This window comes from Pleuronectes platessa, chromosome 18, assembly GCF_947347685.1.
Source record: "Pleuronectes platessa chromosome 18, fPlePla1.1, whole genome shotgun sequence".
NCBI lineage: Eukaryota > Metazoa > Chordata > Actinopteri > Pleuronectiformes > Pleuronectidae > Pleuronectes > Pleuronectes platessa.
Genome location: NC_070643.1, coordinates 9,359,603 through 9,386,426, shown reverse-complemented (window position 1 = coordinate 9,386,426; position 26,824 = coordinate 9,359,603). Strand labels below are relative to the sequence as shown.

Sequence of the window (26,824 nt, the reverse complement as noted above, 5' to 3'; positions counted from 1 at the left end):
GTTGCCTCTCTAAAGCTTTTTCCAGTTTATCTCCCAGACTTTTAAACGATACAGTTAAAAGCTTTTTAAATAAGTGAAGCGTAAAATACTGACACAAGATAATTTAATTACAAACCATATGTTGTCGTTTCTATGTACTCTCCAAAAGAATACACTATTATTAAACTTTATCATTCAAAACATGCATTGGCAACACTGGTCATGCCAATAAACCAACAGAGTGGGAGTGGGAGAGAGGGGGTGGGGGGGGGAGTGAGAATGGGAGGGAGCAGATAGTTGTCAGAGAAAGTTCCGAGTTTTTGCTCTTGTGGTGAGCTGTGTGTATTTTTGAAGCCTCCTCCTCCAACCCCCCGCAAACAGAACATAGGAGGGCTGCAAGAAGGAGGAAGAAAGTGAAAGAGGGAAGGGTGGTTCAGTGATTATGTGCTGGGGAGGCGTGTGTGTGTGCATGTGTGTGTGTGTGTTTGCGTAAGAGTGTGTGGAGAGGAACGCCACTCGCTCGCTCTCTCTCACTGTGCTTTAAGAGCGTTACCACTTCAACCAACATCCTGGAGCGGGCCACTCGCCTCTCCACTCCTCCTCTCCTCTCTCCTCCAGAGCGACGCATGGACTCCAGCAGCTTGAAGAGAAGACAGTGAGCAAAGCAACTTTTCAGGAGAGAGACAAATGGTGAGAGGGAAGTCTGCCGTCGGTTTCCTGGACTGAGCTGCACGTGGTGGAGTCACAGTTATCATCTCCTGTGTGTGTATAAATATATACATATGTGTGTGTGTTGTGAAGTGCTGGAGCACGAACTGGGCTGAAGTCGACTTGTGGATGCAGCAGCAAAGAGGAGGACCAGGCCAAAGAGAAGAAAGAAGGGATTGAAACTGCAGTGGAAGGGATTGGAGTGAGGAGACGAGAGTTTAGAGATAAAGAGGAGGAAAGTAGAAACTCACCAGACCTGACATTTGTCTGCTCTGCCAGTTGGAGCAAACCTCCTTCTCCCCCTCTCCCTTTCCTCCCCCTGACATGGGCCGCCTGCTGGCCCTGACCCTCGCCTACCTGGCCCACCTGCTGGCCGCCGCCATCGCCTCGGAGCGCCAACAGCACCGCGTGCAGCACGGCCCGTGCAGCTACACCTTCGTCCTCCCCGAGGTGGAGCACTGCCATCCCCCGAAGGACTTCCAGGTCACCAACACCCTCCAGAGGGACTCCCCGCCCGAGCCCGAGCCCGAGCTGGACCCCAGCCAATCCAGGCCGGGTAAGGCCCAGAAGGAGAGGTCTTCCTCGCAGGAGAAGAAGCTGGAGAGTCTGGAGAGTGCGATGGAGAATAACACCCAGTGGCTGCATAAAGTAAGACCCCTGAACTGTTACCTCAAATAACCACTTTCTCCTCTGTCATTTCACAATTCTTACTCTGAGTTTTGCTTAAGTCATTATAGCCTGGTAGGGGAAGCAGGGAACGGACCACTATCACATGTTCAGTGCTTAGCTGGGATTTCCTGGATGCTGTCAGTATGCACATGTGGCTCCATGACAACGCCTGGCGTACGAGTGTTGTTCTGGATTTAAGACTACTGGGATACCAGAAGTCCCTGTTGCATGCGAGAGCAGAGCAGACGAGATGAAATAAGTTGGCTGATGCGAGGGTGCTGCCAAAGACATCTCAAACACTTCTAAATGATTGTTCCCCCCCCGCACACAGGCAACGAGTACACAAAAACGTCACCTTGGACTCGTGTTTCAGTCGATTGGTGTGCGGGAAAAAGTTAGTTAAATAAATACATAACACGTTTCCTCTGTGAAAAAACAAACAAAAACTTGTTTATCTTTCTCAGACACATTGCAGCATGTCTCTTTGCAGAGCGGTTGGCCTTTGCGGTTCCATTTAGCCGGGATTATGACTGACTAAATGAAATGATGCGATTAAAAGTGGCTTCACAATAGTGTTTTCATTGCTAAGGTCATCGGGGCACGGAATCAGTGTTGGGCCATTGTCTGGCACTGACTGACTGACACGCCACCCCTCTCCACCCCTCTCCACCCATCCCTCTATTCTTCTCTGCATCTCTCTCAGAATATTTATGACTGATTATAAGCGCAATGTTTAGATTGGCCGACTGGAGGCAAACACGCTGATTATACTGCAGAATTTGAAAACTGGTGAAAATGAATGCCACGGCTCGTCAGTGTATTTCCTCCACCTTCCCTTCCCCAGTTCTCCTTTTTTCCTCTTGACACTCCGCTCCTCTCTATCCATCTCCTTCACTTCTGGACACATCCGGACGGCTCCGCTGCAACGGGATGATGAATGTGTCTCGTCTCACACCTCGAGTCATCGAGCGTCAGATCTCCAACTCCTGGTCCGTCTTGTCCGTGCTCCCCTGACACACCCGTATGAAAAACACACTCTCAACTCCCCCGTGCCCATTCTGTCTGATGCTCGGCCCGAGAGCTGGAGACCTATAGCTTCCACGGGAGGCGTCCCAGGAGGCCACGCTACATGTGCGTGTGTGCGAGTCAGAGATGGAGACGGACACAGATAAGAGGCGAGATAGAGCACACACTTCCTCTTGCACACAGTATATTACTCCTGCGTACAGCCTGCAAAGCTAAAGGATGAAGTGGAATAAAAAAAGCTTCACATACAGTACTGCACTTGGGTCTATTCCCGTCACCGGAGATGTGATTGAAACCCTGCTGACAGACATCGTGCTCTCTCGCCAAACCTCCTCCGCACGACGTTTGGAATGAGCACAGAGTTCCTACCTATCAACGCGTTGCCCCCCCCCACCAAGCCAAAGTGATGCATAAATTACGGTGGTGTAGGTGGGATTTCAACACAAACACGGCATCCCCTTTCTAACCTTTGACCCCAGATGGCAAATCCTTTTCAGCACCTTGTGGAGCTCATTAAGCTCATCTGCATAAGTGTGTGTGTGTGTGGGGGGGGGGGGGGGGGGATGCGGAAGAGCTTGAGGCGCGAGTATGTCGGTGAAACTCTGTACGATCCCACTCAGTTCTCCTCTGGGATGTTGTGAGGCTTACTGTGAGCCTTCCATCCAAAAGTAAGAGCGCGCACACACACACACACACACACACAGACACATACACTCACTAATCCACCATGTTCCGCAGAGGAATCTTCAATTGGATGAAGTGCAACAAGGCTGCATTTATGTTCCACTTAACTTATTTGCTGTTTCCAAGAAAAAAATTGGGATGTTTTCTTTTGAACTAACCCTCAATGAAGCAACCCCCCCCAACACACACACACACACACACACACACACACACACACACACACACACACACACACACACACACACACACACACACACACACACACACACACACACACACACACACACACACACACACACACACCCAATCTAGTCCCTTCCGTCTTCTGATGCCCCGAGGGCTTGGCAAAAGAGAAGTGTGCGTGCTTATGTTTGTACTTTTTAAGAGGCCGTGGAGATTATGAGAAAGCAGAAATGTTGCAGAAAAATCCGGGTGGCTCTACCACCCTCGGTGACCTTTATGTCACCCTCATTACTTATGTTATTGTGAACTCAGCAGTCTTTAGTTTCTTTCCTTTTCTTTAACAAGCGCCATTTTTCTCCGCGTTTAAAAGTCTCAAACTATGTCCATCTTCACTAGAACAAAACATGATTTCTTAGTTACCTCACTTCATAAACTGAAACATGGATGAGTTTGGCTTCATTTGGATGAGGTATTGCTTCATCTCTGAAAACGTGCATTGAAACAACACCATACCCATGCTAGTGGCTCTGTTGGCCTGTGTTTAGGCACAAGTGGTGTCTGCATTCTACCATGCTAATAAGACTGATGTTTATCATGTTAAGTGAATACATCAAATGTATTTATATGAGCACCTCCCAGAGTCAGAAAGTGCTTTAAATGTTAGTGGAGCAAAGTGGCACTCAACAAAAAATAGATTCAAGGCTGTTGGTAATTTCATCAGTTTGATGAATAACTCTGGAATGACTTCACCAAGTCCATCCAGAAGGTTCTGATAAATATTAACCAAAACCACAAATATTTCGAAGAAGAAAATTCAGGGGATCTCCATAGTCATTAGGATTCATCCTTTCGGGCAGGACTGTACTTCCCACGAATTTAGCCTGTTAGGAAATCACAAATATGATAAAAATACCTGCCGGATAAATTCACATTTAAAAAAAAAAAAAAAAGACGATCCATCATATTTTCATGAGTGATATGTTAAAGCGGTCTTGACCTTCGTTGCATCTGATGGAACTAGAAGCGGGTCGTCCTCTGACCATGAGGTGGTTCAATCCCTGTCTGCCCTATTCCGCATGAAGTGTCCATGGGCTAGATACTGAACAGGGAATTCATACACTTTGCCGACTGTGTATTAATATTGATGGCAATACTTTACTTTAAAGCACTTTAAATGGTCACCTACTTTAAATGGTCACCTACTTTAAAGCACTTTAAATGGTCACCTAGACTATAAATGTGCTACATAAATACAGACATTTACCATTTAAATGTTTTTCACTCAAGTTAAAGGGAAAGATGGTAAGCATGGTAACAAGTGCAGTTTGAAAGTGAAATTTGCTAGACCTAAAACTCTGAGCTAAATATATTTGCAGAGTTTGAATTTAATCAGAAGAGCATTTGTTGAGAAAATTGAAATACAGAGACAGAGATTTATAGTTCGATTCTTCAGTCTGGGCCGAAATGGTGGACAGGCTGTCATCCCTAGAGCCTTGCCTCCAGCATGACCAGCAACATAACTCAAACAACTGGTAAATCTCCTGGTTACTCTGGATTACCCACAAAGCTGTCAACCACTTCCACAGAGACAATTCCTGAGACAGAAAGGAGCCGATTGCGAATGAAATCAAAACTGCCCACTGTGACATCTGAGGATTGTCCAGACTAATTGTCTCTCTCTCTCTCTCACTGTTGAGATGTCACTGTTGATTCCTGTGAATGTCATTTTCCCAGTGCTGCCGGCACCACAAACCAAATTTGTATCCTCCCCCCCCGTTGAATTGGGGTGAAGTTTTCATCAAACAAAGTTCATTCCCGTCCCTCACAGTCAGTCAGATCCCAGTGTGGGATCAGTCCATCGTTGTCATTTTGCCCACAGCACCCGGCAGATGTGTTTTCACCGTCTCCTGTAACTGCGGCTGAAAACAAACGTGGCACAACAATTAAGGTAAAACGATACAACTCATGTGATTCCTCTCTCCTCTGTCCCTCTCAGACACAATGTAGCTGAATCACGCTACATCCCAAATGTGATTCATCAGGCTGCATAGTACAGCGTTTGACTGCATCTCCCACTGCAATTAATGCAATTGGCAATGGGAGATGGAGAGTAAAAGACCTTGGTAGTGAGCTCTGTTACAGATGGTTGTAATGGGAACTCTTTGGACAGGCAACAGAGAGTGGCTTCAATACACCAGGCTGAATATCACGCTGGGATCCTTGCTTCTCCCTTTGGACTTGGCTTTAATCCGCTTGATAATCGCTTCAAAACTTTCATTATGGAAGGATTTTACATTTATTTTTTTCAGCTGCCTAAGTTCTTCTAAACTAGCAAAAATGTGAGCGATGGATTTATAGACCATGAGAGAGGAAAGAGGGAAAGCCTGAAAGACAAAGAGAGACATATTACTCGCAGGGCAAACGATTAATTGCTGCTTCATCTCTATATGCCGTCTTGGATTGGTATTTTTATAAAGAAATTGAAACTTTTCCGCCACAGTCGATGATAATGCTATTCCATTCTGTGATAGATATTTGTGTTGGAAAAGAAAAAAACATTCTTTGTCTCATTTGAGTGCTCTGAGAGTTCTGTGGATAGCCGCTCATTAGCTGGATAATTTGGAATGCCTTCTCCTCGGAGACTTCATTTTCCAGTCATGTGGTTTAATGAATAAAGCCTCATCATTTTTTTTTCCCCTCCCAGAAAAGTCATAAATATTAATGCTCCCCCCCGGTTCGATATTCTACTTTCCCTCATTGAGAAGGCCCAGGATCATTGACCGTTAAAACATCAAACAAAATTCCATCGTTCACGGCAGGATAAGCAGAATTTGTCTTCCTGGTGCCATTTGCTCAATCCGACCACATTAATAAGAAAATCTATTTATTGGAGCAAGATGGATGCCAGCCTATTTTTACTCCTGCTGTAACACATGATGGGTTTTCGCCCGGTGTGTCTTTCTGTGAGTTTGTGATTGATTCGAGTATATAAGTGACTTTCCCCTAAGTCCAGCACATGAATATCCTAATGTCAAAACCCCAAGAATATACGATTTTTGCTCCTCTATCTTCACATTGAAATGTCTTTATATTGCATCATTTTATTATTGCCAGTTTGACCGATGTTGCCCGAGGAACACCTGCAGATGGATGGATGGATGGATGGATGGGTGGATGGGTAGGTAGATGGATGGCAAGGCATATGCAGTGCCTTGGGGATAATTCATTCTATGCCTTTGTCACAGTACCTGAGAGGATTGATGTGACAAACACAGATTACTCTTTCATCTATTTTAGGTCCGTAACTTTGTGCTTTTCAGTTTATTCCAAACCAATCTAGTCTGGATCACACTGAACCCTTGTTGGGTTCGTTTGCAGTGTGAAACCACTTTGTTTGGACCAACTACAGGAAGTTGAGACAGCATTAAACATTAGAAGAAGAAAAATATGTGTGGAGAGCAGATTAGCTCGCATAAGTCTTCACCCCCGTCTTCATAGTGTTTGGATGATGAGGAGGTTCCTTTGGTGGATTCAGACTAGTGATAATTACTGTGCCTGGAGTTGGGGATGTTGATATTTCCATAATAATATAAAAGGGGCAACGAAAATGACCATTTCTTCATTTCAAGTGGAAAAAAACCACCAAACACGGTGACATTTAAAACCAATCAATGTCAAGCATTGATAGACGCAGCCCACGATGGTGACTCATGTATAACAACCTTAAGACCCTTAGTTTAGAATGAAACTGACTAACCGGATCAATTGTAAACAAAGTGAACCTTGGTCCAGACGTTCAGGTGTGAAATCCCCCTCACGGTGCTTCATCAACTTCTGAATTATACATTATCGTTACCTGCTAAAACATGAGCATGGCGACAACTTGACATTGTGGTTAATATTCCCAGAGTCCGTCTGTTGTCTTCCCAGCTGGAGAACTTCATCCAGGAGAATGTGCGCTCTGGGATGGAGGAAATAAAGCGAAGTGCGGTGCACACCCAGACAGCCGCCATGCTCGAGATGGGGACCAACCTCCTCAGCCAATCAGCGGAGCAGACTCGCAAACTGACAGACGTGGAGACTCAGGTGAGCCTATGCGGGTGGGGGGGGGGGGGGGGGGGGGGGGGGGCTGATTAAGAGCTTGCAGCCAATCCAAACTCACAACACCCGTACGGAAACAAACACTTATGAACTAACTTGGCGAATAGCTAACTCAATCATATGTAACCTGCCGAGAAGCCGTGCCCAAAGGTCGCAACAACCGCTCGACGACAGCTGCTATTTGGATCTACAGGCTCTGATTGACGCAATGAGACGAGCCCGGGCGTCTGACAACAAGCCAATTAAAACACAAAGCTCAGTAGCACAGCACAGATGGGTCTTCAATCATGCCACAGAGCTGTTATTACAGACCAGGCTTGTTTTTTTGTCCTCGTGCTCATCAAAGTCGCTATGAAGCGGCAACCTGTACAAATATCTGAGTTGCTTTGTTCCAAGTTTCCTTTTTCTCGTTTCATCCGCAACATCAAAACATGTCACAGGTGCTTGTGAGATAATTCGTGCTAAAGAGTTGATTCTAACATCAAAAATGTGCATCATGAGCCGTGTGATGTGCCGCGCAACGCTGCCATCTCTGCCTTTTTTTTTACTTCATCAATATTATTCATCACTCCCCTCCGCCCCTTTGCTCACTTTGACAAAGTTATTCTTCTATTTTTTTTATCCATCTGTAGGTGTTAAACCAGACAAGTCGCCTGGAGATCCAGCTGCTCGAGTACTCGCTCTTCACCAACCGGCTGGAGAAACACATTCTCCTGCAGACTCAGGAAATCTCACGGCTCAGCGAGAAAAACAGGTGAGCGGTCACACTTTAGAAAGACTATACAAGTACATTATGGGCACTTCAAAACTACCAAGGTGTGGTTGTGCTGGAAGGTACAGGCACCTCATTTTCAGGCTGAATTATGTTAGTTGGTGTTAGTGCGGCAGCTGGATGTAAAGTGGTTTTCATCTTCAGACACCGTGACGTCATGCTATTGTTTATGCTCTTTGCTTTCCAGACTTCACCAATTAGTCCAGACCTGTGTCTGCCGCGCTTGTGTTTACCTTGGATTCTCTCTTAGAGCTATGGTGACTATAGGTGGCGCTGTTTTGTTTGCATGTCTGGCTGCTGTATTTTTCTTTCCAGATTGCAAATGAGCTGGTGTGGCCGCTGCAGGAAACATAAAACGCATCACTTCCTGTGCACCAAACAAAGAATGTTTTCTCAGGAATAAGCTACTTCGCGCAAAAATATTAGAGGCCTTCAAAAAAAGAAAAAGGGAGACATACTGGGTCTGCACATTCACACGCATGAGACCAGTCCCTCTGGAAACAACTGGAAAGCAGCGTGTTGACTGACTGTGACCGACCAGAGCAGCAGGGCACTTAACGACAACATAATCCATATTCTGTACACGGCAGCGTTTGGTGTGTTAGGAGGAGTTTCCCATTCCTCTCTCTTGGAACACGAGGTCAAACGGGGGCCAAGCGGGGGTTAAGAACAGGCCGCTCAGCAGTGTGAAAGGGAGTGGGTGTTTTCTATCTTTGTATGTGGTTGTTGATCATTCCATCCATCTGCGCCATAACGTGACCAGGGGAGAACACGGTGCCCCGGCGCCGACACCTGTTACACATCTGGCTCTGCGTGGCCCCCCCCCGCTCTGCCCTTTTGCCTCATCCTCCTTCAAACTGGTTGCACGTGTCCGCCGTGAATACGTCTCCACGAGGGTGAACACTGTGACGGGACGCGTGAGTTAGAAGGGTCATAGTGGATCTGCAGAAGAAAAAGGGAAGTGCAGTGCCTGCAGTGCATGAAGCCTGTTTCTGAACTGCTGCCAAACTCAAAAAGAGAGAGTGACATGTTTGTTTTCATAGGAACTACATGTAAAATAGTATTGACAGGAAGTGCAGCACATAGACAGCCGGCTAACAGCAACATCTAGATGACAGTAACAATAAATAGCGCAACATGTTAGGAATTAGGGTTGAACTGAGCAGAAATATCATATACATGTACATATTTGTTCAGTCAACCAACATGCTTTGTTTTGGGGGGAACACATGAATGCACCATTTGTTCACCAGCTTTGCCACATTAATTGATCGTCCCCCCCCCCCAAAGCAAAAAGGGAAGTGATGATAAAAAACGATTTGGATTGATTCCTTCCAGGCCACGTACCTGGAAGCCGCCGCCCCTTAAGTGGGAGATGGAGGACACAGGTTTAGTGCGGCAGCCGCGTGTGCACAGGCCTGAGAAGTAGCTTGTTCAATCTGGGTCGCCGGATTTGTTTCAATAAATAACGGTTGCAGAGTCATTAGTCAAAGCCATAAAGATCAGGCGGCGGGGATTTATGATCTTCATTTGGGAGTGGGGGTGAGGCAATTGCGCGCACACACACACACACACACACACACACGTCATGAGATTGTTGCCTCATGGCCATGATCAAGAGGCTTAGCATGCAGACCCATCTGTGAGCCCTGCTGCAATACAGGTGTTTGTATGGTGTTAGCCCAATGAGGCTGTCGTGCTGATGCCCATTAGTCATCCTCGTGTAAATGGGCACATTTATGCAACCTCCACTGTGAAAGCTAAGTGCTGAATGGATGGATTCTCCCCCCCCCCCCCCCGCACCCGCTCCAAGAAGCCTTTTAGCACTTAATATAATCTTGTGATTTCTCCCCCTCAAGTGCACTGAAAAATTTTCCTCTGAATTTGTTTTGCTTGACAGTTTTCTGGAACAGAGGCTCTTGGCCCTGGAGGCTCGGTACGGGAGGGAGCGGCAGGGCCTGCAGAGCGAGAAGCAGCAGCTCCAGGAGCTCCTGGAGAGGCAGGGCCGCCTGGTCGGTCAGCTGCAGGGCGAACTGGGCAGCTCCACGCTCAACAGCACCTCGCTGCAGAGGCAGCAGGCCTCGCTCGCCGACACCGTTCAGCAGCTGCTGGCCATGGTCAACCACTGCAACGGTAAAGCTGAGGGATTCATTCTTTTTTTTCGATTGAACAAATTGTGCTGCAAATGTAATTAATTTTTAAACAAAGGGAACCAATATGCATAACAGGAGGAACATTGTGTAGGGATAAAAGAGATTAACAAATATTGTCAACAGAATTTCTGTTTCATTCCAATGAGTCATTTCCTCCGCGGGGGCCAAAAAGACTCATTAACAGTATCAATAAACAGCAGAAATTCATTAGACAAACAGTTAGGGTTAGAATAGATTTCAATTAATCAGGAAGGGATTTGTGATTTAAGCTGGAAAAAATCAATTTAACACGAAAATAACACCTCGAGCAGCATGTAATTCTAATCTCACACACACTAGGTACATGCATGCAGTACATACTCTGCCACAGGCACAGGTTAGGAGAGAGCTCACATATGTGGTCGGGGATTTGTGTGTAAAAAAACCCACAGGGCAGCCATCTGTAAACACATGGCTGCTTGTTTGTTTCCCCCCCACCAGAAATCTCCAGTTCGCCCAAAGAGGAGTTGCTTGGTTTTCGGGACTGCACGGAGATCCTGCGATCCGGAGTGACAGCGAGTGGAACATATAGCATACTCCTCCCCAACTCCACCCGGACTGTGAAGGTAGTGAGGCTTTAAAGGTCACCGGCCTTTTCTGGCAAATATCACGTAACAGGCTGTGACTTGAAACTTTTTTTTTGTTTTTTTTGGTCCATTTGCCTTGCAGTATTTAGAACTGGGATCTTTTTTCACGTGTACCAACTTTGGGTTTGGCCCAGACTGCGTGATGGAAAGCTCACACACACACACACACACGCACACACACATACACACACACTAACTGTCACACACACACTACATAATGACATTCAGCGGGCTTTTATTATGTTTTTGGACTGCAGTAAACAGAGGCAAGGACAGGCTGGTCTGAGGTAATGGCAGGTCGCTGGGCTTTTTTGCTACAGAGGTTGATGGAAGTGCCCCGCTGAGTTACTGGGATAAAATAATAAGCAACGGGAGCATCATGCCCCGCAGGCTTCCTGGTGAGTGAGCGTACGCCTCTGAATGCAAATTCAGAAAAGCTTAAGAAGTGCTGCCGCTGACCTGCAGCAGCAAACTCAGCGATGGCATCGAACAGCGGGTCATCCTTTCTCTTGAATCACAGGGAGCATTCTTGGCTGGGATCTTCACACCCAGAGCCTACCAGGGAAGAAGAAAGATAACAGTAGCATCGAGTTTGCTGGTTGGCACCCTCTCCCACTGCCCCCTGCCCCCCCCCCTGTTCTTCCACTTCATTTCCTGTGGGCAAGGCAGCGATGTACTGTATTAGGCAATGGTGCCATGTGTTTCCTGCCAACTAGGGCCGACGCACATTTCCACCGGTGCAAGTTAGCGCTCCCTAAATCAATTCTGCTTTCACTCTCATTCATCCGATTCCAACGAGGCGGACGAGCTGGGTGGCTCGCACAAAAAGTGGGGCAGACAAAAATTGCCCTATTTTGGAAGCAGAGCCAGCGGAGCTTCATCACTTGGAGCGGAGACAAAAGGTGCCCACAAGTGTGATCTATCCACGTTGTCTATCCGTCCAACCTTTTATCACCACGGCTGTGAAGAATGGCGCCGTTCAGCATCTTTTCAGTTTTTTTTAAGACCCGGTTGTGCATACTTATTTAGAATTACACAGGCACGGGGCTCGTAAAATGAAACACATGCAGGCTTGTCTCAATACGGATTTGAAAAGTAATTATTTCATCCCCAGAAAGCAGCCTTGAAAAAAAAGATCACATCTTTTTCGAATTTTTTTTGGGGCCTGGAACGAGTCCTTGCTGGCCAGTAATAAAGTTTGTTTGAGGTATTAAATACAGATCTGGTCTAAATCCGAGTAACGACCACGCTTTGTAAAATGACTTGAATTGAGATTTCCATTTTGTTTCCAGCGTGACGCATCCGAGGCAATAACAGTGACTTTATGTGTCAGAGGATTATCACAGCACATCGCCTGTCTGCAGTGTTTTCAGAGGTTAGAGTCCCGACTGCCATTGGACCTCGATGCAGTTTTGCTATTCATGGGGAAAGGCGCTGGAAACTCTCTTTTCATTTCGAGCAGAGAAATGGCGAAACGGAGAGAGACCCTGTGGGATTCCGCCCACACGCCAGCATCTATACAGCTCGACTCCTGAGACAGGTCACACGGGTTTGTTTGATGGACAAAATTAAAGCGACCGCCTCTATAATCGGAGTTGAAAACATTATACAGACACGTACATATAACAGTCCAACGCTAAGTCCATTCACTTTGATTAAAGATGAATCTCGGATACAAAAAGCATCTAATCTTACCGCCCGGGGGAGCGATTCACACAGTCATTTAATCACTATACCTAAGGGAAGCTGGAAAGTGTCCAGCTTAACACCTCGAATGTGTAGAGCAAGTCGACATCTCGGGTTCATTTTCTGATTTGTTCTTCCAAGCAGATCTGCATATGGCAAAAATGTGCGGCCAAGAACGAAAGAAAACAGCGTGTGTAACCAAAAACGCAGATGCCTCCTCCTCAACCCCCCCACTCCGGGGGATAGGAGAACATGCTGATTTGTTAGTTTTTCCTTCCCACCTGGGTCATAGCATTATCCCCCCTCTTTTTTTTCTTCATTAAATGTCTTTCTTGTTGTGTTAAACTGCTACAAGGGTGTGATCAACCCACTGTAAACTAACTGCCCAGAATTATTCGACAATTAACAAAGAAGAGCTTTTAGCTACTGAAGAGCCAGATACTGAGTGAATTTTGGACTTTGATGCAGCAGGTCGTTGGAAACGAGCCTAAAATCAATGAATTGTAACTGTAAATTTACAAATATTATGAAATAGGATTGTGACGAAATGTTATAATATAGATTTAACATTTTGACCAAATAAAACCCAAGTATTCTTCAAAGTAAAAGTGTTTCCTGATAGAAACCTGGATAAGTATCAAACCAAGTGTTCAATATCAACCTTCAATATGTTAATTATTTATGTTACAGCCGTTTGTTTAGTATTTAAACGCATTGACCTTTGTTAACAACCCCTCCCCTGTTCCTCCTCTTATTCCAGGTGTTTTGTGACATGAAGACGAGAGGTGGGGGGTGGACGGTGCTGCAGCGTCGGACCAACGGCTCCGTCAACTTCCACCGCGGCTGGAGGGACTACAAAATGGTGGGTCCTTCAGACTGTAGGGTGAGGGGGGCAGCGTTGTCGGCGTATTAGTGGGACAGGAGGTTCCAATAACTATCCACAGGCAGTTTGGCACTGGGAGGCGTGGGAGGCGACTGGCCTGTGATCCCAGGTGACCCGCGGTTGTTGTATTTGGCCGCCCTCGTGTTCTCTACCACCCCCCATGTTATTGCACCTGCTCTCACTCCCTCTCCCTGTTAATACTCCCACGTACACACACACACACACACACACACAAACACACTGTGTACTTCATTGACCACAGAGCATTTGCAGAGTTTGTGTCCATTCTTAAGATCTCAATAGCTTTCTTGCAAAAGGGAATGAGTGTGATGATGACAGGAACACGATTCCAAATCCAAAACCTAATTCTCAGACTGGAAAACAGGAAGTTGCTCCACAGCTCTGACCGAATCAAACACACACCTTCAGATTTTTGTCTCATGAGAAAGTTTTCTTTATAGAATCAATGTTCAATCAATGGAGCTATAGAGTTAAACAATTGCTATCTGACTGTGTTCTATTACACAGAGAACAAGCGGGCGAGGCCAGTTTGGGGTTTTTGTTTGAGAGTAGTAGAGATTCATGTTTCACCCCACACCAACAAATCAGTGGCCACAGCTTGGATTGGACATGAAAAGCGAAACGTGATAAAGAGCAACAAAAAAAAAGAAAAACTCTTTCAAGAACAATATTTTTAAAAGTGGATGATAAATGTTTGGCTCCAGTTGGGAGCGTGGGAGCACAGCCCCCCCCCCTCCCATAGATGACTGATAACATACGCACCAAAACGCTTCACTGCCCCGGACCAACCACTCTCTATAGTCCTACATGGCGCTGATCAAGTGATAAAAAAAAGGCTCAGGGACTCTCAGTTGACCAGTGACAAAGAGAGGGTGTGCCAGCGAGACAGAGTGGCTTAGAATTTAGATGTAAACAAGATACAGAATGTGTCCGTCTTTTCAAAAGGATAAAGAAATAAATACACTTTCAAATAATTGCACTTGATGCTTTAATTTGCTATTGACTGTCAGTTACCTTCTCGAATCCACTTCTTGCATCCGTTGGCGTCGGCTGAAGTGTTATTTTATACTCGACGCTCCTCTGAGACTCATTAACCGAAGCCGCGTGACGTCCCTCCTCTCAGGCCGCCACTTTGAATGGAGCGCTGCGGTGTCATTATCCTTTCCCTGGAAGGAAAACATCCATTCCCTCTGTCAAAGCCGTCACTTCCACTGTACCCATTTTCATTTAATGCTGCACTTATTCTTTGTGAAATCATGTTGGTATCGCTGCGCCTCCTACATGATTGCATCATTCCAGATTGCCTATCGACTGCTCTTGAGCCCTGGACATTTTTCTCTTCTTAGTGTCTCTGTATATTCAGCCTGCTCTTTATTTACAGGTGGTTGATAAAAGAGTTGAAAAACGTACAGAGTGTTTTGGTTAGGTGTTGATCCACCAGAACAACATTAATGTGAGGAAGGGGGGTCGCTGCTCTATCCAATGGGTTAAGAAACCAAACACTGGGAAAGCCTCCAATACCATTGAGTCCCTAAAAATACGATTAATATAACACAAACATTTTAATTTTGTGACTACGCTAAAGAAATTACAATTTGAAAAGTTTCTCTTTTCATCAGAAACCAACTGTGTCACAAACAAGCGTTTCAGTCGACAATTCAAACTTCATCTTTGTCTAGAAAACCAGTCCGATTGACGTCTGTTCATTTCTTAATGATATCTCAATAAATCCATCATTCTTCTTATCATAAGATTTAAATGTTGCTCGTTTAATAATCACTGTCTTGTAGACTTCCACTTACGTTCATGATGACAAACTCCTGTTAAGTCCCACCTTCCAATTAAAGCTAGATATAGTGTCCATATTGATCCTATTGACACCTCTCACATTCCCTTTCCCTTTGTTAATGTTATATCACAATATAAAGTCCTAGATCGATAGAACGAGCTGCTTCTAAGCTCTGACTGTCCATAATAACCTGCTATACAGACATTCTATTGTGATGTATACCAGTGTAAGCGAGGGCTGTAGAGACTTACTAGTGACAGGATGTTCTAAAAATCATGGTTGTAATGGTGACTGGGGACGGGATGAACTGTCGAAAGCACTGGAGTTAGAATGTCCCATGTTCTCCTCATGCAAAACGCTCACTTAGGCTATTTGTCAACTCTAAATAAGTTTGAATGTGAGCGTGAGGGTTTGTTTATACACATCAGCCACACGATAGGACTGGAGACTCCCCCCATGACCCTCAAGAGGATAAGCTGTGTAGCTGACGGATGGACGGATGCTGCAGTGGTCAGTTTGGTTGAGAGCCACATCCTCTCATACGCTCATATGATATCATAACCTATTCATGACCTCCTGCACAATACTGACATATCTGCATTGGTCTCACCGTCCTGCATCCTTAACCACAATACCACTATATGTCCATCTTGAAATATGTTATGTCTTATATTTCTACTTGTTCATGATATTTAGGGGTCATTCATTATAGGTTTGCCTCTGCCAAAGATATGACAGTAGATTTATTTGAAATGCGAAGCTCTGACGTGAAAAAACAAACAGTGGATCGGTCCACAAGGCCAGTTTTTATTTCACTCGAAGTTTTCTGGGTCCAGACAGATCCGTGATGGAATATTATGCTAAATTAATGTCTCTACTGACCTGCCCCCGTGCTTTGGGAGAGAAATATCAGTTGACTACCTCAGGACATCAAAATGATAAATGTGGCTTTTTTAAATTGAGGTCCATTTTTATAGTTATTCCAAAGGAAAAAAACACTTGGCAGGTGTGTGGGGAAAATCAGCCCCCCTTGTTAGGGTATGTTCTCCTTCTATTGTTTCCCTGTCTTTGTGTGTACTCCAGGGCTTCGGGGAGCCGTCTGGGGAACACTGGCTGGGAAATGATATCATCCACAAGCTGACGAGCTCCCAGGAATACGGCCTGCACGTCCAGCTGAGAGACAGAGAGGGGAACGAGGCCTTCTCCCATTACGATCGCTTCTACATAGACGGGGAGAACCGCAACTACAGGTATTCACTCAGCGAGACTCCTATTATGTGATTATTCTCTTCCTCATAACTGCATTATTCGATCTTACTTGTAATATTGACTGAAGTTTGGATCAAAATCCAGCCCGCGAATTACAAAATTAACCATTCTGGTAAGTAGTAACGTGCGATATGACAAAAGGCTTAAAAGAAGAACTTATTAAACTCCCCAGTTTCCAATCAAATTCTTCTACTTTTTCAGAAATGTGATACGGATTGGACGATTATGAGGGTAACTTTATTTCAGTCGAGTTTTTTAGGAGCCTTCTGCTGTGAAAAGTATAATTGCAAAGCAGTAACACACTGTCAGTTGTTGCCTTCTGTTTGGTTGAAAGACTCTTAAAATCACGACTTAGATTAGAAACCGTTATTAACATTTCCAATTCCTCTCTTTCCCTCCGAAGTGTTCTTATCCCCGAGCGCTGAAGTTAGAAGGAACCACTTGGAAACGTCTTTAAGAATGTCATTCAAAATAATGAGCACAGTGGAGGGGGGCACGCTGCCACGCTTTTTTCCCGCCTGCCATCCATTTCTCTCTTCCTCATCACCCCAGCTACATTTGCCCCCCTGAAAATCCACCAGAGTATAACAGAAGCGCTCTGCAATACCTGCTCCTGCCGGGAACTGACAACACAAACAGAGCTCCCCCCCGGAAACCCTGCAATCCCTAACGAGATTATGCGTGGGTGAGCTGAAGCCACGCCACCTCCAAAACAGCCGGGAAAAAAAGAATGCACACCAAGAATAGTTACACGTTTCGATTTCATGTAAATTCACAGGGATCTGCCCTTGAGACTGATGCGCCGGGAGATGACAAATCATAATCATGCGCGGGGGGGTTGGCTTTCCAAGAACCCTAATAGCGCAGCAAATTGCATTAGCCTGAGTTTGTTCCACATAATTAGCGCGATGAAACGGAATGTTTCACAATCCTGCTGTGGGCGACACCGTGTGAGGTGAAGCACCTGAATGAATATAATCGCCTCTGTAGCTGCAACCTCTGACATCATGTTCTGTTTAACCAGCTCAAGATGTACCAGCTTTACTGGCGTTCTCCACATGCCCGGCTTCTTCCGAGGGGTCTTCTGTTATTAATCCCGAGCCACAGCTACGGTGCTGTGAAGCCAGGCGGGCTCCTCAGCTGCAACGGGCGCGCTCCCCCCGCAGCAACACGGAGGTCTTCACCCAAAACTCATTAATATTATTCAAACATTAATCATCGGCATGACAGAACCACTTTCCCCCTCGGGTAAGCCAAGAATAGCTGTTGTTAAAGTAAAACAATGGTGAGCATTCCTTTCAACGTAACAATATTTTTCTTATCGAGGGATAGAATAACAATAAAGGGCGACCGTCACCTTGAATAGGATTGGCCTGTGGTCTGTGGTGTTGGTGGAGCAGCTGAACCGAATCCTCTGGAAGTCACGGCTACTTGCAAATGTACTGGGGAGTGGAATGAGCAGAGTTCACAGGCTAATCCCTTCCAATGGGATATCCTGTAGCCCTGCGGTTGCCATGCTGTCTAATTTGATAGCTTTTAATTTTCTTCACGAGGCCGATTCCGTGATGAAAAGGAAAGAAAACATTCTCAGAGAAAATATCCTCTCATGTTTAATTCCGCTCCCTCTGCTTCTCCATCGTTATTCCCGTACCCCGGCGCTCTCACTCCCGTTCGCCCGCCCCTCGTGATGTGTGGGTCGTGCCCGGCGAACTTACAAATCCAAGGGGAGGATTCTTTATTTGGTCTTCAAGGACAGCTTGCCCCCGGGGCTACAGAGGGTGGGGGGGTCACATATCTCAGGACTGCTCTAACAAGTCAGAACGACTGGGCAGCGGAGAGGAGAGGCCCGGACAGTAGGGCTGAGCTCCTCACCCACTCTCTTCAAACACTGACACACGTGGTCGGACAGATGGAAACATATAAACATGGGAGTTGGGTTTGTATGGTAATAGAGCGAATTATTTTTTACGTGGGCAGAGGTTCCTCTCAGGCTGCTTGTTTCACCTGGCACAGCATGGAGGGGAAATAATGACAGGTTCTCGAGGTTCGGTTTTCTTTTGTTGAAGTTTGGCAACAGTCAGGAGCAATGGGAGGATGGTGCCTAGTATTACAATTGATTTTACGTGCCCTAGGATACGAGCTCAGAGAGAGAGGATATATAACCTTTTATTTTTTTCAATTTCATCTTTATTGACCTTTTTGGAAATAATATAAAAAGTAAGGTTGGTAAGATGTTTCGGAAACACTTTAGATCTTATTTGTTAAAATCCTCTTTACATCCCAATAGCTATCGATACAAAACTAACAATTAAATCAAATACAAAATTTGGTGTCTATGGTCCTTGCAGGAATAAACACAACCATCATTGTATTCAGACTAAATTAAATGATTGAATGAATGACCTGAGTCTTCAGCTGAAGAGACACACACTGCTGAGGCATAGTTAGAAGTTCGTGAGCGAGTCCCGAATAAAATGGGAGAGAAAGTGCAGCCAGTGTCCCTGTTCCATTACACACAAAAAACAACTTCCACTGCAAAACAAAAAACAACTCCCACTGCAAAACAATACAAAAAAAGTGTGTGTTCATGTGTTTTGGGGCTTTGACGAGTGGGCCGATGGAAGGGGGTTGGATCAATTGGTTGCAAATTAGTAACCTGCTCTTGCTAGCTTTTTCAGGATTACCAACCCTAACTTTAAAATGCCGCCTATTCACACTTTGCCAAAATTAGTCATGTTATATAAGTGTGGACAAATCAGACAAACAATTTAACGATGAAGGTTTCTAAACAACAACCATAGGCACCACAGCTACAGAGAGTCGCACTCACTGACTCAGATATATGTTTTTGCCTCTCTCTCTCATCCCGTCGGTATCCCGTGGTGTTAAGGACTCACAGATCAGCCCGTGTGGTAAACACTATGGTGCTGTGTTCACTTAACAACACAACATTAGAAGATTTCAGAGACACTGAAGTTCAAAGCGTTTTCCCGGCAGTAACCAATCACTGCCGCTTGAAGCTGCCAACAAGCAACGTTTCCCACCGCAGCTTTAAATAATGAATAGAATTGCCTGGGGCTGAGTGTTTTATTTTTTTGCTAAAAGTCTTTGCACTTCTTTTCCTCCACAAAAAAACCAGTCTGCACGCCGAGGGCTTCAGCGGCACAGCCGGACGGACCAGCAGCCTCACCCACTCCGGCACCCAATTCAGCACCAAGGACAGAGACAACGACCAGTGCACCTGCAAGTGTGCACAGCTGGCGTCAGGAGGTACACGGCCCCTCCCTCCACTCATCCCAGTCTGTGTCTCCCTGTAACCCGCTTTGTTAAACATTTGTATCCACCCCCTTGTAAATCTCCCGGGGGGTGCGTTTCATTTTCCCTGTGCGCCTGTATAATGTTACGTAATAAGTTACTGCAGACTTACAGCTGTACATTCGGGTGTTACATTTCATGAGCTGGAAATCAATTAAATCTGACTTTTTCCCTTGAACTTTCTGGCACGTTTCCCTCCTCTCCAGGTTGGTGGTTTGAGGCTTGTGGGCCGTCCAACCTGAATGGCATGTACTACCCTGCCTCGTCCAGCGTGGTTCGCTACAATGGCATCAAATGGTACTATTGGAAGGGCCCAAATCTGATGGCCACGATGACAACCATGATGGTGCGGCCGGCAAACTTCTGATGGCGAGGCTCGTTCAGGATGTTGGTCACTTCAAGTGGATAACATGGATAATGCCCCCGAGGAATCAGACAACTCAGCTCCTGGACATCTTGGATGGGTGTTTAGGAACTGCCTGGGGACACACACACACACTCCCAGCAGGACAGTTTAGGAGATTCCCGAATGAGGAATTCCACAAAAAAAAGGCGCCCAGGCTTTATTTTATGAAGGACTTTTGCTGAGAGTCCTCAGCTGAGAGAAGAAGGAAATAGAGTGTATGAGCTTGGCTACCGATGATAACATATCACAAGAACACAAATCGAATTCTAATTACCAGATACTCGACCCAAAGCTGAATCCAATTAATAAACTGATTTACCTATTTTGATATCAAAATATAAAACCTTGTGTTGTGTATTCGTCTATTTGCTGTATAAGGTGTTTTAAGGCAACATGTCCCCACTGCATTTATTCACAGACAGCTATGTGTATAGTTAACAGAAAGTTATTTAACTAAAATATATTCTGTAAAAAAAATCTCAACATAGCACTTATTACTTTATGAACTTGGATATGTAATGTTTGTTTTTAAGCTATCACTCTCCTGTGATTGTAACTGATTATATAACTTTATTCCAAGAGACTGCAGAGCAGCTGTACTCTAAAACTGTTCAATTTGTACATGTAACGTTAAACAACCCACAGTGACTTAAAGGGTTCACCAGTGTTTATAAAACAGCAAAAAGAACAATAACTGTCCCTTTGCTGTATCTCCCAAAGGGCTTTTCACAAGGAAACATCCCCGATTCTTTACAGTCACACCTCTCGTAAAACTTTATTTGTTAGAGGTTTCGCTCATGAAAGCACATCTTACACTTTCACTGGTGTAATCTGCTTTTTAAACAAGAAACATTTTATTATAGCATCTGGGAACAAAAATTGTAAAAAAAAAAATTTACTTTGACGAAACAATAAATGACACACAGTGTTTGGTGCCTGTAACCCTGAACTGCCAGGTGCATGTTTCTGAGTCAGTTATAACATATACTTCAACAAACCTCACGCGCCGGAATCAAGAAGTCAAACAAGGACCTGCCCTGCAACACTGATCTGATGAATCATCCAATAACACTGGTCCCAGTGGTGCCCATTAGACACAAGGTTTCCCCTCAACAAACAGTGACCTGCATCTGATGGTAAACACTGGGGACAGCAGCCGCTGGAAGATAACACAGGAGTCCACTGGCGATGTGTACAGACACACTACAGACACACAGAGCGGCTAGACAGACAGACAGACAGACAGACAGACAGACAGACTATAGATAAACAGGCAGACTATAGATAGACAGACTATAGACAGACACAGATAGACAGACAATAGTAGACGATAGATAGACAGACAGACAGACAGACAGACAGTAATTTAAAGATTTCGTGTTCTCCTTTTATAAACTTCTGCAGATTTGATACAACAACAGAAATGCAACATTAGGTGTATAAAGAACTGTGAGCCAGTTATTGGGGTTTCCAGCTTCACCGATTCTTGAACTATGAGAGAAAAAATATTTGCTTTCAGATGTTGTAAAATATAGAGCACACAACACTGTGCACGGCTTCATTCAGTTTGTAAAAGAAACGTGCAGTTGCTGCTGAAGATGGTAAAAGTACTCGAAGAGATAAAAGTGTTGCTACACTGGCCGTCCACATCTTCTGTGTGTGTGTATAAATACGTGATGCAAACCTGCCACAATCTGCGAGGAAAGGACAAATATCATCACAAGTGGAGTTGAAGCACCAGTGGCTTTGAATATATGATGCGCTGGTCGTGACGACAGACCCGAGCCACTTATTGTACACACACACGTACACACACACACACACACACACACACACACACACACACACACACACACACACGCATACTGGTTTCCATGGTTTGTGGGGCGTGCACTTTTTATCATAACCTGTGGGGACCACCCTTTCTAGAGGTTGTGGAAGTATGAAAAAAATCAGGGACACTAAGAAAAAATCTGTTAGTACATGCACACCTTAAAATATCTAAATTTATGAAGTAGTATTTTGACTGTGCAAAATGGGGACCTTAGAAAAAACGGGTAGGTATGGCTGATGGGGACCTCATTTACATATCATTTGCATGACTCACACAACTTGTTATAAGACTAATGGGGACCATGCTTCAATAAAGCATTATTATATACATTATTACTGATACCGTAAGTCCTTCCATTATTACATTTGTTAGAGCTGTTTGTTTAAAACTAATAAAGTCTAGCCAAAAAAGAACAAAAGTTGTTGATAGAAAATGTAGAGATATAACATGATACCTGTAAATGGTGATAGGGATGCAAAGCATCACTTTGTACAGAAAATCTTGCTGTTCATGAACTCCGCCTTACAATGAAGCAGAATTTGATAGGACTATTAGTGTAATGTGGTTGAAGTGAATACAAACTTATCAAACAGTGACGGGCTATCTATATCCCTACAAAGAATAATTCTTATTCAGTCAAATTTGTAAGATATTTTTAATTTCAGACAACCACATAGCAACCGCTTACTGGTGGTAATCTTCCCATTATTTACTTAATTTCCTCTTGTTGGCTGTAATGCGGTTATATATGTAGAATTTCACATTCTGCCAGCTCCGGTCCTTAAGAGCTTCTGGTTCAGCCCTTAAACACTTCTCACAGTCGAACTTTGCTGGAACAATTCAAGATGTGATGAATCGATTCATGTGCCTTTCCACTGCCTTCACGTCTGTCCTCTTCCAGGGTGTTTTCTTCTTTTGGGCAGTTGTACCTTTAAGTGGTCGGAAAAACACATTTGTAAATACAAGGACTCCAAAGTGTGTAAGAGTTATAATCCAAAGTTACAAGTTCTATAAAGTATAAACTAACTTCTACAGTATAAGAAAACTAAAATATACAATTACTCGGCCAAGAAAACACTGATATGTGCATTCTGCCTGAAATTGTCAGTGGGAAAGAGGATTTTGATTCAATTTTCTTATAAGCTGTACATGCTGTGTTATATTAAAAAATACCCTGTTCATTCTGATCAATGACATGGACTCACATTCACTGACATAAATTTCTCAAAATTGTCATGAAGAAAATACTGTATTTATAAAATGTTGAATCTGTTGGATAAATAAAAACAATGTACTGATTCACTCATTAATCTAACTAACTATGGATTTGTAAGGACGTAGGACAGGTGGTTGGTATAGGGACTAGTTGTTGTTTGTATGTTTATACTATTAAAACTAACTGTTTTGAGTCCTACTTTAAGCACCTAATAGACTCTAGAATCAGCCAAACAAGCCTTTATCTGATTATTGCAGACATGAATATACAGATAAAACTAAATTAAATGGGGGCAGCAACAGTTATGCAGCAAAGGTCTGAAATGACAAAGTATTGGTGGTAACATCTTCAGTTGGCGACACCGAAAACAGTCTCTGATCTGGCCTTTTTTTTATGACTGCTATCTAACGATGTCCTTTATAGTCTGACTTGACCGGGGTTCTTCTACTGCTCTGTGGGCTTCAGGTGTAATGTTTTGACCATCCAAAATCATGTTGTCTGGTGTTGTATAATCGCAGACAGTGGGGCCCATTGAGCTATCAGGATCATTAAGAGGCAGAAATGTGTTCTTAAAGTTTAGTTGAACTGAAGCATCACTGTCACTGTCACTTTCGGATATGGTATCTGGTACGTGATCATCTGCACTCTCTGATGACGAATCAAATAGTTCAGAATCTTCCAGATCTGTGTCTTTCATCTAAAAAATGTATGAAAAGATTATAAATATGTAGAGCTGTAACAGTTAGATGAGAAATTATTCATTGTGCTGTTTTGCAAGTTTTGTGTCATAATTTGATTATTTTAGCAGTTTATATTATAATAAGCAGAATAATTTGACTGTTCTGAAAAAAAAAGACTATATCGAATTGCAGCAACTTGAAAAATTGAAGTGCAACTGAAAGTGATTGTAGGCTGTCTTAATTTTGGTACAAAAGTCTCAGTTTCATTTTTGAACTCTGTAATCTGAAAATAAAGGCACATACGTAATAAATAATTTAGTAAAAGTGCATATAAGAATTTTTGAGACCAAAGTTGTGTCTGCTCTGCTAAACTAATTCTGAATTCACAATCTAGAAAAAACATGTTTCACACATTTTACACACAACATTATAGTTCATCGTGGGGACCAGTTTTATCTAACTTTTCAAAAACAGTTACTCCTTGCACACTGTCAGAAGGTGTGTTGTGGGGACCACGTGAATACAAAATGTAGAGTGATAATTTATCAAGAAAGAAAATACTGTGAAGTTTGAAATCGACCATGAATATACCTCTACCACTAACCTTCAAGATGCCATACTTGAAATGTCATTGTATACCAATTTACATAACTTCTGACCAGTAAAGCTATTTCTCATTCACACAACTTAACACATGCTTTGTGGGGACATTTTACACACAACATTATCGTTCATTGTGGGGACCAGTTTTATCTAACTTTTCTGAAACAGTTTGTTCTTCTGACCAGCGAAGCTCTTTCTCGTTCACACAACTTAAAACAGGCTTTGTGGGGACATTTTACACACAACATTATAGTTCATTGTGGGGACCAGTTTTATCTAACTTTTCAAAAACAGTTACTACTTGCACACTGTCAGAAGGTGTGTTGTGGGGACCACGTGATTCCAAAATGTAGAGTGATGATTTATCAAGAAAGAAAATACTGTGAAGTTTGAAATCGACAATGAATATACCTCTACCACTAACCTTCAAGATGCCATACTTGAAATGTCATTGTTTACCAATTTACATAACTTCTGACCAGTAAAGCTATTTCTCATTCACACAACTTAACACATGCTTTGTGGGGACATTTTACACACAACATTATAGTTCATTGTGGGGACCAGTTTTATCTAACTTTTCAAAAACAGTTACTACTTGCACACTGTCAGAAGGTGTGTTGTGGGGACCACGTGAATACAAAATGTAGAGTGATAATTTATCAAGAAAGAAAATACTGTGAAGTTTGAAATCGACCATGAATATACCTCTACCACTAACCTTCAAGATACCATACTTGAAATGTCATTGTTTACCAATTTACATAACTTCTGACCAGTAAAGCTATTTCTCATTCACACAACTTAAAACAGGCTTTGTGGGGACATTTTACACACAACATTATAGTTCATTGTGGGGACCAGTTTTATCTAACTTTTCAAAAACAATTACTACTTGCACACTGTCAGAAGGTGTGTTGTGGGGACCACGTGATTCCAAAATGTAGAGTGATGATTTATCAAGAAAGAAAATACTGTGAAGTTTGAAATCGACAATGAATATACCTCTACCACTAACCTTCAAGATGCCATACTTGAAATGTCATTGTTTACCAATTTACATAACTTCTGACCAGTAAAGCTATTTCTCATTCACACAACTTAAAACAGGCTTTGTGGGGACATTTTACACACAACATTATAGTTCATTGTGGGGACCAGTTTTATCTAACTTTTCAAAAACAGTTACTACTTGCACACTGTCAGAAGGTGTGTTGTGGGGACCACGTGAATACAAAATGTAGAGTGATAATTTATCAAGAAAGAAAATACTGTGAAGTTTGAAATCGACCATGAATATACCTCTACCACTAACCTTCAAGATACCATACTTGAAATGTCATTGTTTACCAATTTACATAACTTCTGACCAGTAAAGCTATTTCTCATTCACACAACTTAAAACAGGCTTTGTGGGGACATTTTACACACAACATTATAGTTCATTGTGGGGACCAGTTTTATCTAACTTTTCAAAAACAATTACTACTTGCACACTGTCAGAAGGTGTGTTGTGGGGACCACGTGAATACAAAATGTAGAGTGATAATTTATCAAGAAAGAAAATACTGTGAAGTTTGAAATCGACCATGAATATACCTCTACCACTAACCTTCAAGATGCCATACTTGAAATGTCATTGTTTACCAATTTACATAACTTCTGACCAGTAAAGCTATTTCTCATTCACACAACTTAAAACAGGCTTTGTGGGGACATTTTACACACAACATTATAGTTCATTGTGGGGACCAGTTTTATCTAACTTTTCTGAAACAGTTTCTACTTCTGACCAGCGAAGCTCTTTCTCGTTCACACAACTTAACACATGCTTTGTGGGGACATTTTACACACAACATTATCGTTCATTTTGGGGACCAGTTTTATCTAACTTTTCAAAAACAGTTACTACTTGCACACTGTCAGAAGGTGTGTTGTGGGGACCACGTGACTCCAAAATGTAGAGTGATAATTTATCAAGAAAGAAAATACTGTGAAGTTTGAAATCTACGATGAATATACCTCTGCAACTAACCTTCAAGATACCATACTTGAAATGTCATTGTTTACCAATTTACATAACTTCTGACCAGTAAAGCTATTTCTCATTCACACAACTTAACACATGCTTTGTGGGGACATTTTACACACAACATTATCGTTCATTGTGGGGACCAGTTTTATCTAACTTTTCTGAAACAGTTTGTTCTTCTGACCAGCG

At 43.5% G+C, this 26,824-nt stretch overlaps 1 protein-coding gene across 1 annotated transcript; it reads left to right on the top strand.

Moving 5' to 3' along the window:
• Nucleotides 1-356: 356 nt before the first annotated feature.
• Nucleotides 357-21,219, top strand: angpt2b (angiopoietin 2b). Its single transcript, XM_053446763.1, has 9 exons — nt 357-1,335; nt 7,180-7,335; nt 7,983-8,104; nt 10,023-10,255; nt 10,756-10,880; nt 13,348-13,449; nt 16,364-16,530; nt 19,689-19,819; nt 20,071-21,219. Exons 1-9 carry the CDS (start codon nt 1,012-1,014, stop codon nt 20,229-20,231), a joined length of 1,521 nt encoding a protein of 506 aa, XP_053302738.1. The 5' UTR covers nt 357-1,011; the 3' UTR covers nt 20,232-21,219.
• The last annotated feature ends 5,605 nt before the right edge of the window (nt 21,220-26,824 follow it).

Bases quoted from the DNA above. Each gene is read 5' to 3' on its own strand.
- angpt2b (XM_053446763.1), top strand. From the start codon at position 1,012: ATGGGCCGCCTGCTGGCCCTGACCCTCGCCTACCTGGCCCACCTGCTG. The intron at 1,336-7,179 runs GTAAGACCCCTG...TTGTCTTCCCAG, and splicing joins ACACCCAGTGGCTGCATAAA to CTGGAGAACTTCATCCAGGA. The intron at 7,336-7,982 runs GTGAGCCTATGC...ATCCATCTGTAG, and splicing joins TGACAGACGTGGAGACTCAG to GTGTTAAACCAGACAAGTCG.